Here is a 15,424-nt window from a genome sequence, read left to right as displayed (position 1 = left end):
GTACAAATTCTCTCCACAAGTGCACATCCTGTTGAAATTCAAGCATGTGCACGCCCAGAGATTTTTGTGACTCAGCTTCTGACCTTTCGCTTTTTTATTTATTTAGTATTCTGTTAATTTGAGTTCTGAGTGTCTATTCATTGAATAAATCTGTGTTTCTTTCTCACCCGTTTAACTGTGGTATTTATTGAATTTCAGAAAACTTCAGCTCACCAGCGTCAATCTTTCCGGACTGCGCGAAAGATTAATGTATGGGATTTGCCTAATTTAAGCTGCAAAACTGAGGGATGCCGAATTATTTAGAATTTAGGGAAGTCACTGGGAAACCTTATCCATAACATGTTACTGATACCAGGAAAACATAATACGTAAATTAATATTTTGAAAGTTTCACGCCCAATAGAAACTAATGAAACCCACTCTTTGACTGCATGTGGGTCGGGCAGTCTCTGCAAATTTTTTTCTTCATGATTAACAACCTTACAACCAACTTACTTGTTGCTGTGCACTTCCTTCAGTTTTGCTTCTTCTGGTCAGACGTGCCTGTGCGGGAACAACTTGGATCTTCCATGCCCCGCGAACAGAAATGTTTGTATGCATTTGTGTTGCAGCGAAAAAAGTTAATCAATGACAACTGTCCATTGTTAAAACTACTATTAAAATAAGTGAATTAAAATAAGTGTATTTTTTCTGGGATATTTATTTCCGATTTCCGGTGGTATGAAACGCTTCATTAAATTTTGACTTTGGCAACGTGTTAGCAGAAGATGTCTGCTATCGTTGACAAGAATAACAGCAAATCGGAATGTTTCAGTGAATCCACATCTTCATCTAATAGTAGATACGCGCTGTACCTATTTAGTAACAATAAGTAAGAGTTAAAGACCTTAATTATTGGCAATGTTAATTAGGAAAGAGTTCCTTTCACTTGAATGCGCCTAACCGGCCAACCTCTGAAAGCTTTTACAGTGCTGTATAATTTACGTTCGATCCATTTATTATTTCTGAAATCGTTTAGCCGTAAGAATTCATTGGAATAAATACACTACATTCTTTCATTATTTCTCAGAACATCAGTAAAAGTTTGTACATTATAAAGACGTTTAGTGTAAACATGGTTACTTTATTTGTAGGCTCTTTAATTGAGATTTTTGTAATGTATGTAATTTACATTCCTCCCCTTTTTAGCAACATATGCGTAATAACTAACAAAAGAACAAGAAGTCAATAATATGTAGCTTTAAATTGCTTTGAAGTTACGTTATGGTTTGCACTATTTATAATATGTCTACTGAGCAGGATTGATGAAAATGAAATTAATTTTGTACATTTATGCGGACATTAAATAATTAAGAATATCTGTACTTTCAGTGGAGATTACGTTATACGATAATCTACGTGTTTAGTATTTATTTTTTTCTGCGCAAAAGTTGGAGTGATTTTCTGTATTTTTTAAAAATCATTTATTGTTTATCTGTTAATGATTTATTAATTTTTATGAAATTACGTAAAATTTTATAGCCAAAAAGTACTGATTGGGCATATTATTTTACTTTTAGACATGCTTCCACTTCAGATATAATATCTAAAGGTCAAGACTATGTGAACAATTCAAAACCTGATTGTGATGAGCCCAGTGTTTGGTATGTGATGCCATATTTTATTTTCCTCAACTCATTACTGCTGTATTTTAAGAGTAGATTATTTATCCTATTTACCCCATTTATAAGACCCATATTTTATTTGCTTATTTTTGGTTCTAAATTTTTGATAGGGTCTTATAATTAATATTATGATAAATTAAATTGCAGAATAAGATAAGGGATTTAATTTATAATTACGCAGTTTACATCCATTTGAACACTTGCATTTTCAATTTTGCTTGCATATATTGGTAACTGAATATTAGCGAAATGACTTATTTGTCTTTCTTTTGAAACTTTAATTATCTTTGTTAAAAACTTGCTTGTTTTGAGAAAGAGTTATTCAAAATAATATTTATCAAGAAAGAAAAGTATTTAGAAAATTCTGAAAATAAACTCAAGTATTTGGATGCTTTGGGCAGATATTTTATATGTAATAAAAACTTGAAAGTAATGGGACATTCAATATTTAGTTGAATATACTTTATTTAAAACAACACTTTTCATCTACTTTGGTATAAATTCAACATTTTTTTGGTTTGTTTGTGTGTGTTTCTGTGTAAGTATGTTTGATTTTGTTCCATTTCTCTTTATGAATTGCTTTTTTTTAGAGTTTTTGGTACTTACATATTGGTACTGTTGACACTGTTGACCCACCTAGTAGTGTGATTTACCTTCAATTATGGATGACTAATTTCTTTTAGAATTCTGCGGTAATGATTGGCAGTTAGTGACTGTTGCCAAAATTTCCAGCAACGGTTGATAGTTACATAAATACCGAGTTTTCAAAGAAATGCCACATTTCCTTATTCTTTTCTCAAATTCATTCTATAATTGTTCAATAGGATTTAAGTTAGAGGTGTTTTGATAACTTTATGGCAATTGTATGATAACTGCAAGTGTATACTTGGGGCTGTATGGTATTCATTGTTTTCATAGAACATGAGTATATTTTGCTTTCCAAATTTCTTGCTGATGCTTTGATTGTGAATGTTTATATATTAATACTGGTCCATATTATATTCTATAAAAACTAAATTTCTCATCCCAGAGGCAGCGGAACATCCCCATACAATTATGCTTCCACCCTCATGTTTAACAATAAGCAACATGTTTCTTGAATTTTTGGTTGATCTTTACATTATGGTAACTTGGCGAAAATTTGGCGAAAATTTGGCAACCAACTCTCCTACAGCAACCCTCTATTTTTTTTCCCCGCCGCCATTTTGTCTTCACGAAGTAAAGACATGTTTCTTTTCTTCTTATCTACTGAACACTTCTTCCAACAATCTACTAGCCGAATTACACTTATGCTAGAAATTTTATCAAACAAAACTGCTTAATCATGACAAATATTCACTGCAAAATTGGGAAAAAGTGCACAATACCATACACCTTACGCGTTTTTCAAAATAACACATACACATAAACCATGTACACGCCGACTTATTTTTACTTAAAAAAACATCCCAGAATTGCACAAAAATGGCATTGTGCACACTCTTCACTATATCCATGTACACTGCTTTTTTCTCATAAATTAGAAAAATTTCACGAAAATACATGACAATTTTCTCAATCTTTAAACCCAGTAAAAAGAACATATATGAAATTACCTGATCGCGAAAAAGTACTTACCCTTTACAAATATGAACATTTCCACATATAAAATAAATAAAATATCCAAAAACGTTTACCTCTAAATCATCTATTACATTATACACGTCACCAACGAATTCATACCGCAAGCATTACAAATACTTAGTATCAAATATTTAAATTATTTCCATGCACGTTTATTTCAACTTAAACGTATACCAAATTCCTACAAACATAAAATTCACAAAATAACTATCATTTAATTAAAATATCACTAAACCATGTACACGTCGACTTATTTTTACTTAAAAAAACATCCCAGAATTGCACAAAAATGGCATTGCGCACACTCTTCACTATATCCATGTACACTGCTTTTTTCTCATAAATTAGAAAAATTTCACGAAAATACATGACAATTTTCTCAATCTTTAAACCCAGTAAAAAGAACATATATGAAATTACCTGATCGCGAAAAAGTACTTACCCTTAACAAATATGAACATTTCCGCATATAAAATAAATAAAATATCCAAAAACTTTTACCTCTAAATCATCTATTACATTATACACGTCACCAATGAATTCATACCGCAAGTATTATAAATACTTAGTATCAAATATTTAAATTATTTCCATGCACGTTTATTTCAACTTAAACGTATACCAAATTCCTACAAACATAAAATTCACAAAATAACTATCATTTCATTAAAATATAATTAAATTCAAAAACACTACTTAAAATATAAATGAGCACATACATTAAATTTATAAAAATTACTTTACAATCCTAATTACTTTAAACTAAATCATTGCTAATAACAATTTTCCCAATAATACCAAATTCCTTTCCACCTTACATTTAGAACAATGCATAAAAATAATATCCTCAAATAATTAAAAATACTAACTTACCTAATCTTCTTCAGAATCTTGATTACGTGGCGGATACACTTTTCTAATTCATTCAATAAAATTATTCAAAGATTTTTTCTGCGAATTTTTCCTCCATACTTCCTCTGCTAAATAAAAAGCAAACTTCTCTTTATCACAATGCCTAAATACCCATTTCGAATCACTTTAGTTAGGGCCATGGGATCCAAAAATTACACAACACTGTTTCACACAACACAGAATAAAGCTAAATACAAAATTTCCACATTTTTTCCCGATTTCCCCCCTTTTCCGATTAAAGAACCGTAATTCGTCCATTAATATCACATGACATATTCCATGATCTCTCATTTCCCTCACGCAAAATAATGCGTAATCGGAACTGAGTACTGCTCACATTATTACCAAAGTCCCAGGTAGTAACCTTTATCGCCTCCAAAATGTCGCCAAACTACCAGTTACCATATTGTAAAGATCAACCGAATTTTGTTTTTAATTGGGCTTTCTTCAGATAATAATTCATTCATTGTACTCAAATATAGTAAATTGTAACTCATTTGGAAATACAGCATTGCTGCAATATAACTTTGCTCACTGTGGATTTTATGAGTGCAGGTCATATTTTCCTTGTATTCTTGTTGATGGAGAATTTCCTTTTTGTTGATAGCCGGTTGTATCCAGGTACCTAATAACTCTTCTAATGGTTTTATAATCAGCTTTTGTTGCAAATTATTCTTTTAAAAATGCTACAATTTTATGGCACTACTAGTTTTTCACTCTTGTTTGACTTACCATAATGTTTGGCCCAGGTAATTCTTGTAATTTTATGCCATGTAAAAAGAGAATTAGCTTTACACATTTCTTAAGTTATTCATATGGTAATATTTATTTAAATGTTTTGTAAAAAATCTCAGCAGGACTTCTTTCAATATGTTTATTGAATCCATCATTTTATATAAAATACTTCTGTATCTTTTAAATGCATAATATTTCTATTATTATTGCTGTATATCTTCATAATATATTGTAATTGTTCTATTGGAGTAATTACATAAATTTGTTTTATAGTTTGTCACTTTTAGAAGGAAATTTAGATGCAGAACAAGAAACTGTAGTCCGTTGTTATCTTCTGAAAACACTTTCTGGCAGAGAAGATCTGAGTTTTGAAAACGAGGGAAAATATGCTGCATTGCAATTCAGGTGACTTTATTGAAACATGGTCTGTGTAGTTTTCTAAGGTATTTTATTGAGTTTCATTATTAGTGGTACTTACTCATTTAATCTATTTTGAGAAATATTCAGTAGCAAATCCGAAAGTTTTGTAACTTTGGGACCATTCTTTATGTGGATTTCGGGTCATATAAGAAAGTTTGTTAAATGAAGACTAAAAAAATCAGAAGAATAAAGAATTAAAGCACATTAATGTTTTTATTGACATTTTTATATTTTTCTCTCTTAAAAAGAAACTATGGATAAATGGTATATAGAAACTACTTAAATTTTTAAAATATATGTTTAATAATGGTTTATTTTTTAGTTTTAGATTGTTTGAGTCCCTGTTATCTCAATTTTATACATAGTTATTACTTCCCCATCATTTACATAATTTTGCTCTAAAAATTTCAAATCTTTTCTCCTGATGCCAAACCTTTATCAAATGGTACCTTTTTGGTGTTCTAAAGCTAAATAAGTGAATCATGTTCACCTGAAGTTAGCCCTTGAAGTTATAATTAGTAGAAGACTTAGTCTGCAAACTGTCTGCTAATATTGAATATCTTGGTATATAATTACTAATTGCTAGTTTTTCACTAGATTCTAAGTGGTCATCTGTAAGATAGAAATAGTATTTTTACTTTTATTATATTCAACTTGAGAAATGCAGATTCCCATGGGTAGGTAGAGCCAAAAAATGATTATAAATGAAATGCAACTTTTATAAATTAGGATATTTAGCTTCATCCATTAGATTCTAAAAGTTATTTTTAGGTTCTGAGCTACGTGCTTTTAAAATTATATCATTTTGAATAAAAAGAACTTTTTCTCAAGAGACAAAGAGAATATATTGTTTCTATTATTAGTTATTTCTTTCATATCAACATTGCCAAGTGGGTTACACATGAAACTAATGATAGATCCTAGTCTAGTAAATTCTTGAAAATATCTGCCTGATTTGGAGTAAAGAACTGTTATTTTCTCATAATATTTCTCTTTGTTGAATGTATCTCTGTTTTTTAATAACTCACCAGAAATATTTATGAAAACTTTCAGTTTGTCCTTCATGACCTGGGAAGATATTAGCTTTAATTTGTTTTTGAAAGTATTAACAAATCCAGCCAACTTAGCTACTGTTTGATTTTTTTTTTTTTTTTTCTTTGCAATTCTAAAATGGTTTGTTGTGTCAATAGCAAAAGCTAAATTTATCAATGTGATATTACCACTAAGTCCAATGTACACTTAATCTTTTGATTCTAAAAAATCTCTTGTAGTATATCCCTGAATCTTTATAAAAATATGCATTTTAATCAATGAAGATGTGTATGATATAACAATCCTCCTTACTCAGATTCAGTTTTTTCTAGTTCATCTTGAAATATTCTCTGGATACTTCTTTGAATTTTGTTCATAATTTTCATGTAGATTCATGCAATGTGATACACATATAGAATTTTAGAACAGAGGGCTTGCTTTTGAATAATGCAATGATAAAAAAGGAAATTTGAGAAGTCATCATTTCTGATACACATAGCCAAAAATCCATTGAGTTGTCTGGTCATCAGTTGCCATCGATACAACTTTATAAATCTGAATCTTTTGTATTCGCTATTGTGGGGGAAAACATTCTTCTCATTCTTTATTAAAATCGTCTGTATTTCTTTTCTTGCACTTGTTTCTGACATCATATCCCTATTTAAAGTATGATAGATTATTATTTTTACCAGAAATACAAGTAAGACAAAATTGTCAAACTGAATATTTATATTACATCAATAAAATAGAACAAAGTTGCATATCATAGTTTGTTTACATTAAAATAATCTGCAAATGATCAGTTCATAGTTCTAATGAGTCTTCAACTTGCAGCAAACTTATATGAATCGGCGAATGTACTTCTGTGTCATTGTGCTCTTCTTATGAAGGTGCATGTGCCATTTACACATCAATAAAAGCACTTGCTTAAGTAAACACAGCCACCTTGATTGTGAAAACCCAATTTTCCCATCTGGTGGATTTTGCGTTGGTCTTTCATAAATAGGTTTTTTTTTTAGTATGTGGGGCTTAGTAAATGCAGTTACCCCTAAAATGTCTTGTTAGTCCACTGGTGGCCCACAATTGACCTAATGCTCACCACTGCTTTGGGACAGTTTAGTATTATAAGCAGAAAAAACTTAAAGTATCATAGCAATAGGTGACCATACCAACTATCTTGAATGCTTAGCTCATTTGTGTGTAATTTAAATGCTCAGGAGTTCATTTAAAGTTTTTTAGGAAGAATTGAGCTGAATAAGAAATTAAGGGAAAAAGATAATTAGAAAGCAAAACTTGTTAGTTAAGACATTTAAAATGCTTCTTGAATACAGGGTATTGTATTATAAAGTCACTACAACCCAGAAATGAATTATTCTATAGATGATAAGTAAAAAATATACAAAAAGTACGTAGCAGGAAACATATAATTTATCCGTTACAGGATGTTGGAAGATTTATGGCAAAGGAATGCAAGTGGGTAGCTGCCTTATATATTCAGGAATGATACACACACAGTTGAATGAAGGAATAAAGCTATAGATATTGCCACATATGACCCAGGTTGTTATAATTAAAAGAGAATGTGTACATTTTCTTAATGAATATATTTCATTGTTTATAGTTTAGAACACATCGTAAAGACAGTAAAGGAAGCTTGTGCATATGCATAGAAGTAGCAGTAAATGCTCAAGATGGAAGACACAAGCAGTAGTACATTTCCGCAGTAGCACATTGACATTGAGAACAGCGAATATGTCAAAAATACCTGTAGTGTTTAGGTGCCATTGGACAGTGTTCTCAATGCACTAATACTGTAGAGCAACTGGATACACATATCTGTAGACTTTCATTTACCTAGCCTTACAAAATAATCTAGTGAATTCGAACTAGGAGATTGTGTAGCTATTTAATAGCATTTGCCATTCTGTTTCACAATGGCTAATGCAATCATCTGGGTTACCAATCCAATTCATCTGTGGCAGTATGTGTGATACAGAAATTACTGAACATCCTGTGTAAATTGTGCACACAGTGCATATGTTTTTGCTTAATGCACAAACATTTAGTATGAGGAACATTATGGAGTAGCAGCTGTAGATCATGTTTCAAGAAATGATCTTCAACAATTTATTATAAAACATAAAATGTATCATTACATTATTTATTATGTTCATAACAAAAATATGGGGGTGGGATAGCTCTCTTCTCGTACCATAGAATGCATTCCCAGCATGTAGGTTTTTATTTATTTATTTATTTATTTATTTTTTTATCTTGTACACCTGGTAGATTGTATTACAATTTTAAGAGTGATATACTTTTAAAATCTGTGTTTCTGTAAAATCTCAGTCTGGCTTATTACCTCAGATAAGCTGAAACCCAAAACTGTACTGAGTAATATCTCAAACACATTTTACCATTTTTATTTTTAAGATAGTTATGTTAATGAAAAATATCAAAATTTTATACCATGTGTTTTACATATGGTATAAAATTTTGGTACAACTCTGATATACGCCCTAATTTCACCAAATGTGGCTATATGTATTCTACGCTGGTTTTTGGTGCGATTGCGTGTTGTAGGGCAACCCTGTTGACATTGAAAAATCTTTTGCTGGAGCTTGTTGGTTCCTGTCATGCTCGTTGGTTTGTTGGCAGAAGAACGTGGCAGAAGTTGATCTGTCAACACTATCGTTATCTTCAGGGCAGATGTTTTTATTTTATTCGGCTTATAATTCCTTATTAAATGTAGTATTTCATCTTGATGTATTTCGTCTTTGATATGATTTAAATCAAATTCCTCGTCATTATAAATATCACGAATACAAATCAAATAGTTTTCTGGTTGCAATTTTCTAATTTCGGCTATGTTTAACGTATGCTTTACGCATGCGCGCGTTGAAAGAAATGTTTAATAAAGTAAACAAATAAATATTAAGCTTTTTTCTTGTAAATTTTGGTACCCTTTAGATCATAATTGCTCATTATTTTATAAATTACGGTTTAACATTTTTAATTTTATAATTTATGCACGCCATCTTACCAGATTTAAACTGATGATCTATAATCCGGAAAAATCGATAATCCGGAATCACCGAAGTCCTGACGAGTCTGGATTAAAGACTTTTGACTGTATGAATTTATGTCATTATTGTTTTTTTTTAATTGTTTGAAATTTATTTTAGTTTATTTTGTTGATTAGTGCGTTTTGTTGATTGTGCAATTCATAGATATTTTTTAAAGTTGAAACAGAATGCTGTGTACATGGTATTCTTTGAAACTTATTGTTGTTATGTTAATTTATTAAAGCGAGGTGTGCGTAGTTCGTAGATTCGTTCGTTGCTTAAATTGTGCAATTCGTAGATTTTTTTTAAGTTTAAACAGGATGCTGTGTACATGGTATTCTTTGAAATTTATTTTTGTTATGTTAATTTATTAAAGCAAGGTGTGTGTAGTTTGTAGATTCGTTCATTGCCTAGATTGTGCCATTTGTAGATTTTTTTTTTTTTTTTTAAGTTAAAACATATCACTGTGTACATGGATTCTTGTCAAATATTTTTGGTTAGGAACTTTACATTTTTGCTATGTAAATTTTTTGTTTTTGTTTCGGATTCTTAGCTTAAATTGTGTGTTCAAAACACAGTTTTTGCATACGTTTTTGGAGACATTTTAGGCTTAAAGTTCGAAATGTAGACAAAAAATTTAGATAGTAATATAGCAGCGTGGAGTTTCTCACCAAAAATGTTTGGCGAGAAATTTGACGAATTGAGGGCGCATATCAGAGTAGTTCCAAAATTTTGATATTTTTCATCTACAAGAAGTTTTCATATTTTGGGGTGATTTAATTTATGAATTTAAAATATTCAATACACCTTGAAAAAATTTGTTATGTTTATGGCAGTATATGAATATATTTTTATTCTTGAAAAATATTTTCTTTTAGTGATGATTCTGATCAATCTTTTGGCTGCTATTATCACAGATTATCAAAAAATGCTCCAGTCTCTGATGATGATACCTCAGATAATTCTTCACGCAAAGTATACACATTTTTTATTTGTCTCATTGGTCCTGCTAATGGAGCTATGGAATCATATCCTTTGAAAGCAATACTAAGACATGCATAAAGCTGGAATAATAGTGTTCATCATTGCTTGAACATTTTAAGTTTTTTTTTTATATGTGATTGGTGGTAACCGAACCTAAAACTATTAATTTTAATGTTGTACTTATGAACTGTACTATATCAGACTCATTTTAGAGTAAAAATTATTAATTAGAGAATTAAAAAATCTGAAAGAATATAATTGGGGATGAATTAAGTCATGAAATGGTACTTAAGCTTTCATATGTGTAAACAGTTTTAGAGGAAAGAAATATAATTTCATAAAATAAATCACAAAGGAATCATTCTTGAACTTTCAGATATTTCAGGTTGGCTATTTTTAAGCGTAAAGAAATGCTTCTCGGAAAGTGATAAGCATAAGATAGATAAAATGAATTCAAAACATACTCTTGGAAATGGTAATATGAACACATCAGAAATCAGCACCGATCAGAAGTGCAATTAAAATTATCATGATGATTATGATGATGCCATTTTGTGCGTCGTGTTTTGGGGATTACAGATAATTGTGAAATGCCACAGATTTTATTATTTTAGGTAACAATAACTGTAGATCTGAAAAGTGTTATATCATTAATTATTTTAGATGGCTAGTTTTGTGGTCTGCATGGTGATAAAAAATTCTTTTGAATTTTGATTTTGAGTTTTGGAATACAGAGGAATTGTTTGGAATCCTAAGGTTCTGCAGAACATAGTTTGAAGACTGCTATAATTATAATCATGCTATAGGTGATAGAATAAGTGATTAGGTCATCTGAAAAGTTTTGCAATTTTTTTTATGATAAATACAAATGAAGCAGTATGAAAGCATAAGGAAATTTCATTGAATCATATAAGCACCATTTTGCTCTATGATCTTTTTTATCTCTTCAGCAGCTTGAAAATTCTTTTTTTTTTTAAAATGTCATTAGATTTATTAAAGAATTTACTGAAACACTGCTTGACAGTCACCAACATATAAGCATCATTTTGTTCTATGAATTTTTTGTCATCTCTGTGGCAGCTGGAAAATTCCTTTTTTTAAATGCATCATTAGGTTTATTAATAAAGAATTTACAGAAATGCTGCTTGACTGTCTTCAAAGAAATAAACTCCAGACCATTCAGAGAACTTTGAAGTGGTCTCAAGAAATGAAAATCTGAGACAGTAAGGTGTAGTGAATATGTGGAAGAGACATAAGTATGCTGTTGAAATGTGGGGCTGAGCATTGTTCTGATAGACAACTTTGTAATGATTCATCATTTCTGAACATTTTGCTACTATTTCTATTTTTATAAAAACCATTTGGGTACACTATTTTTCTGAATTCATTGTCCAATTTAGTGAAAATTGTTCTTTTGCAGTTCCAGCATGCAAACAAAAAAGTATTACTTTTTTGCAACACAGTCCTTTGCTCAATGTTACTAAAGGAGGTTCTTTTGACTTACACCATTATCCTTTTCGTGTAACATTGTCATATATAATAGTATCCACTTCTCACTTCCAACAATGAGCTATTTCACAAAAGAAACATTTTTTTTTTTTTTTTTTTTTTTTTTTAGCAAAGAATCTTATGCCAAAACTTGAACAAGCACATTCTGCTTTATTAAAAATATGGAATACCAGTGCTTTGTTGTTATGTACCTAATCTTCTTCGAATGATCATCTATTGCCCTTTTTGGAGTATTTCGTTTGTCTGATAGCTCCTGAATTTTGCAGTCTGAATTTTTAGCTACAGCTTTTTTTAATAGGTCTTTGTTTACAGAGGATGGTTGTCCAGAGCAGGGATCATTTTCAAGTCTAGAGCGAACATCATATTCCATGCTTAAACTTCTCAAACCATCTTTGAACTGTCATCAGGAATAGGCTTTTTTCCATATATAGCATAAATTAAACAAACAGTTTTATTAAATATTTTTCCCCTTTTTTAAGGTAAAAGAGCATATATGATGAAAATGAACTTTTGGCTTCTTCATGCTTCAACACTGCACTGAAACAAAAATTATGCCACAGTACATGCTAGAATTGCGCAACATGAACAGCAAAGACTACCTTTAAGCTTCTGCTTCAACCAGGGTCATTTTTTTATTAGAAGTAACAAAATGATTAGGAGGAAATGCACTTCAACTTGAAAAATTGCAGAACATTCTGGGATGACCCAGTGTTATTAAGTGCAAACATATTTTTCTTTTTATTTGTAATTTGTTTTCTTTTGTGAAACAAAATACATTTACCATAACTGAATTTTTTTAGGAAAAAGAAAAATGTATTTTTTGCTATTAAATGATGATTTTTTTTTTTCTATCATCATATGTTAAGAAATCTAGTATTTCTGAAAAACATTTTAAAATTTTGCCTTAATTCTGTATTCTACATTCTGCCCTGAGTTAGGTATATTTTGTCAAGGATTACTTCATTCTCTAGATCCTGAGGTAATAAATGTGTTTTAAAAATATTTCATATTTTTATTTATAAGAATGTCAAGATCATCAGTAGTATATCTTTTTCTAGTGCTTGAGAACGATATCATGTATGTTAGTACTGCTAAATTAATTATCAGTTCTGTTTTTTGTTTTCACTTATATGTTTATTAAAAATGTAGGCTAAGTACAGGTACATTCGTACTATGATTTTTATATTTCATCTAACAAAAAAATTCTAATCGCAAATTGCAAAATGCATACTTTAAAAAATATATATTGACTTGAATAATCTTCTGATAATCACATGCAACTTATGTACATAAATTAAAAAGTATTTTAAAGAATTAAAAAGAATATTAAAAGAATTAAAAAGTAAATTATAAAATTAAAAAGTATTTTAATTTAGTATATCTTCTGCATTAATGTTTATCAACATAATATAATGTGTAATTTAGATGCATAAACTGACATATAAAAAGCATTTTATGATTAATACCTCTTCTTCATTAAATATTTTAGCCTAACATTACACCTATCTTATAAACATAATCTAACATTTAAAAAGTATTTCAAGCTAACATCTCCTCTCCATTAACTATTATGTTAACAGAAAACATATCAAGGTAATTTTACCTTGCCATATTAGACCTTTAGTTATCTGTTATATAGGATGACTGTGACATATCAAGTTAATGTATGTAAGGTATATTATTTGTAAATTCTATTCACCCCCTTTCTTGCAAACCACTTTAAGAAGTACAAGGATTTGGGGCATCTTAAAATAGAGCCAATAAGATAAATATATGTGTTAACTAATTAAAATGAAAAAAAAAACGGAAGTTAATGCTTGAATTTATGTAAAGTATTGATAAATATTATGAAAAACTGTACACTAATGAAAGAAAAAAAAAAGACATCTGCATTATTACAAATATAACATTATTCAATGAGAAATGTATTCTAATTTATCATAATTTCTTGCTAATATATTCATTTTATTATAATTTATTATGCATATGATCATTAGAACATATAATTATGTACAATAAAATGATTTTTTTCATCAGTCCACTGCATAATTTGTATACAGGTTGTAAAGATTTCCATATATTGTTTGTTTTCTCCAAATATCTTAACTGAACTGCAGTCCATGATGATCAAAATATCTTAGCTGAATTGCTATTTAGTAGTCTGTGAAATGTGATTCCTGAAGAAGTTTTGAACTTAGACAATCTTCTGTATGAAAATTTTGTACTTTTCCGTTTCGCCGTCACTAATCTCACCAAGCAGACTTTATTGGTGACACGATACAATATACACATAAAAAATGCTAACAAATGTTAGTTCTAAGAATTTTTTATTTGAATGCATAAACATTTTAATATCGTTTAAAATTTTATAAAAAGCCAATAAATAAGGACAATAAATTTGTAAAAAGACAATTTAAGAATTTACTATGCTTTCATGGTGCAACATCCTGATTTGCCGGTTCATATCATGTGACCCCAAGTGATCTCACGTAAACTACGCTACAAAAATCTAATTCTCTCAGTAATTATCTACACTAATTTCAAGTTAAATCTTAATTTGGAATACAAGTTTAAAATGCAAGAATTATTTCAATTTGTCTTAATAGCTTACTCAGAAATTATGTAAATCCTCAGTGCTTTACTTCGCTAGTGCATTCTCATTAGAATTGATGAATTTAACCCTTGACTTTGCCTTTTCTGTATTTTCACCTTCGGGTGAGCAGTGTGATTGCATCCTAACTGACTTAATTACCAAGAATGGTCTTATAGCATAAAATTGATCTGGTAAAAATTCTATGTAATTTTATGTACAGTATTAGAAAAGTGCCTATTATTCTATTTTCATTTTTCACATACAAATTTTGCCAGAATTAAGAAATCCTTAATTTGCTTCAGAATCAGAATGATCATTTCAATGTGCACATAATGTTTACTTTTATGAATGACCTTATCAAAGAACTCGTTTATTATCACATAAAATCTAAAAATGATGTATTTAGGATATTTGTTTTATATTATTATTAGTGCTCCTTAGATAAAAACGGTACTTTTCCATTTTCCTGGTGTGAATGGCCTTAGAGCATAAAATTTATCTGGTAAAAATTCTGTGTAATTTTATGCCAGTATTGAAAGAAACAATCAATCTGATAAGAAATGGCTTCGATTTGTTTTGAAAATGAGGTGTAAAAGGTTACCAGAGAGGATATTCCGTTTGGCATGAGTTGTGCCACTATGGCTGACTTTATCACCTGCACCGGCAAAACAGAAAAGTACCGAACATTTTTAAGATATTCATGATTTTTTGCTATATGTGTTAGTAGAACTGAGGTGAATCGTGATTAGCAAAAGCAACCTTGTAAGCAATCATGGTGTATCAAAATGCTGAATGTTGAGACAACAGCATGTTTTGGAAAATCTGAGATCATGATGGATTTGTACAAAGAACATTCCTTAACCTTTCCACTACATGTTTTCAATGAT

At 29.8% G+C, this 15,424-nt stretch overlaps 1 protein-coding gene across 1 annotated transcript in view; it reads left to right on the top strand.

Annotated features, from left to right (window-relative positions):
- The first annotated feature begins 715 nt into the window (after positions 1 to 715).
- The window catches only part of LOC118195183 (protein Njmu-R1-like), a 34,139-nt gene continuing 19,430 nt past the window's right edge, over positions 716 to 15,424 (top strand). The window contains exons 1-5 of the mRNA XM_085816566.1: positions 716 to 871; positions 1,560 to 1,643; positions 5,208 to 5,339; positions 10,330 to 10,481; positions 12,868 to 12,923. Coding sequence (XP_085672692.1) covers positions 768 to 871; positions 1,560 to 1,643; positions 5,208 to 5,339; positions 10,330 to 10,481; positions 12,868 to 12,923 — 528 coding nt within the window. The 5' untranslated portion in view covers positions 716 to 767. The remainder of the gene's footprint in view (positions 872 to 1,559; positions 1,644 to 5,207; positions 5,340 to 10,329; positions 10,482 to 12,867; positions 12,924 to 15,424) is intronic.

Source organism: Stegodyphus dumicola, chromosome 5, assembly GCF_044657685.1.
Source record: "Stegodyphus dumicola isolate Sdum_Otavi_A_Nest chromosome 5, ASM4465768v1".
Classification (NCBI taxonomy): domain Eukaryota; kingdom Metazoa; phylum Arthropoda; class Arachnida; order Araneae; family Eresidae; genus Stegodyphus; species Stegodyphus dumicola.
Note: the sequence above shows the minus strand (reverse complement) of the source record. Positions and strands in the feature narration are given on the sequence as shown.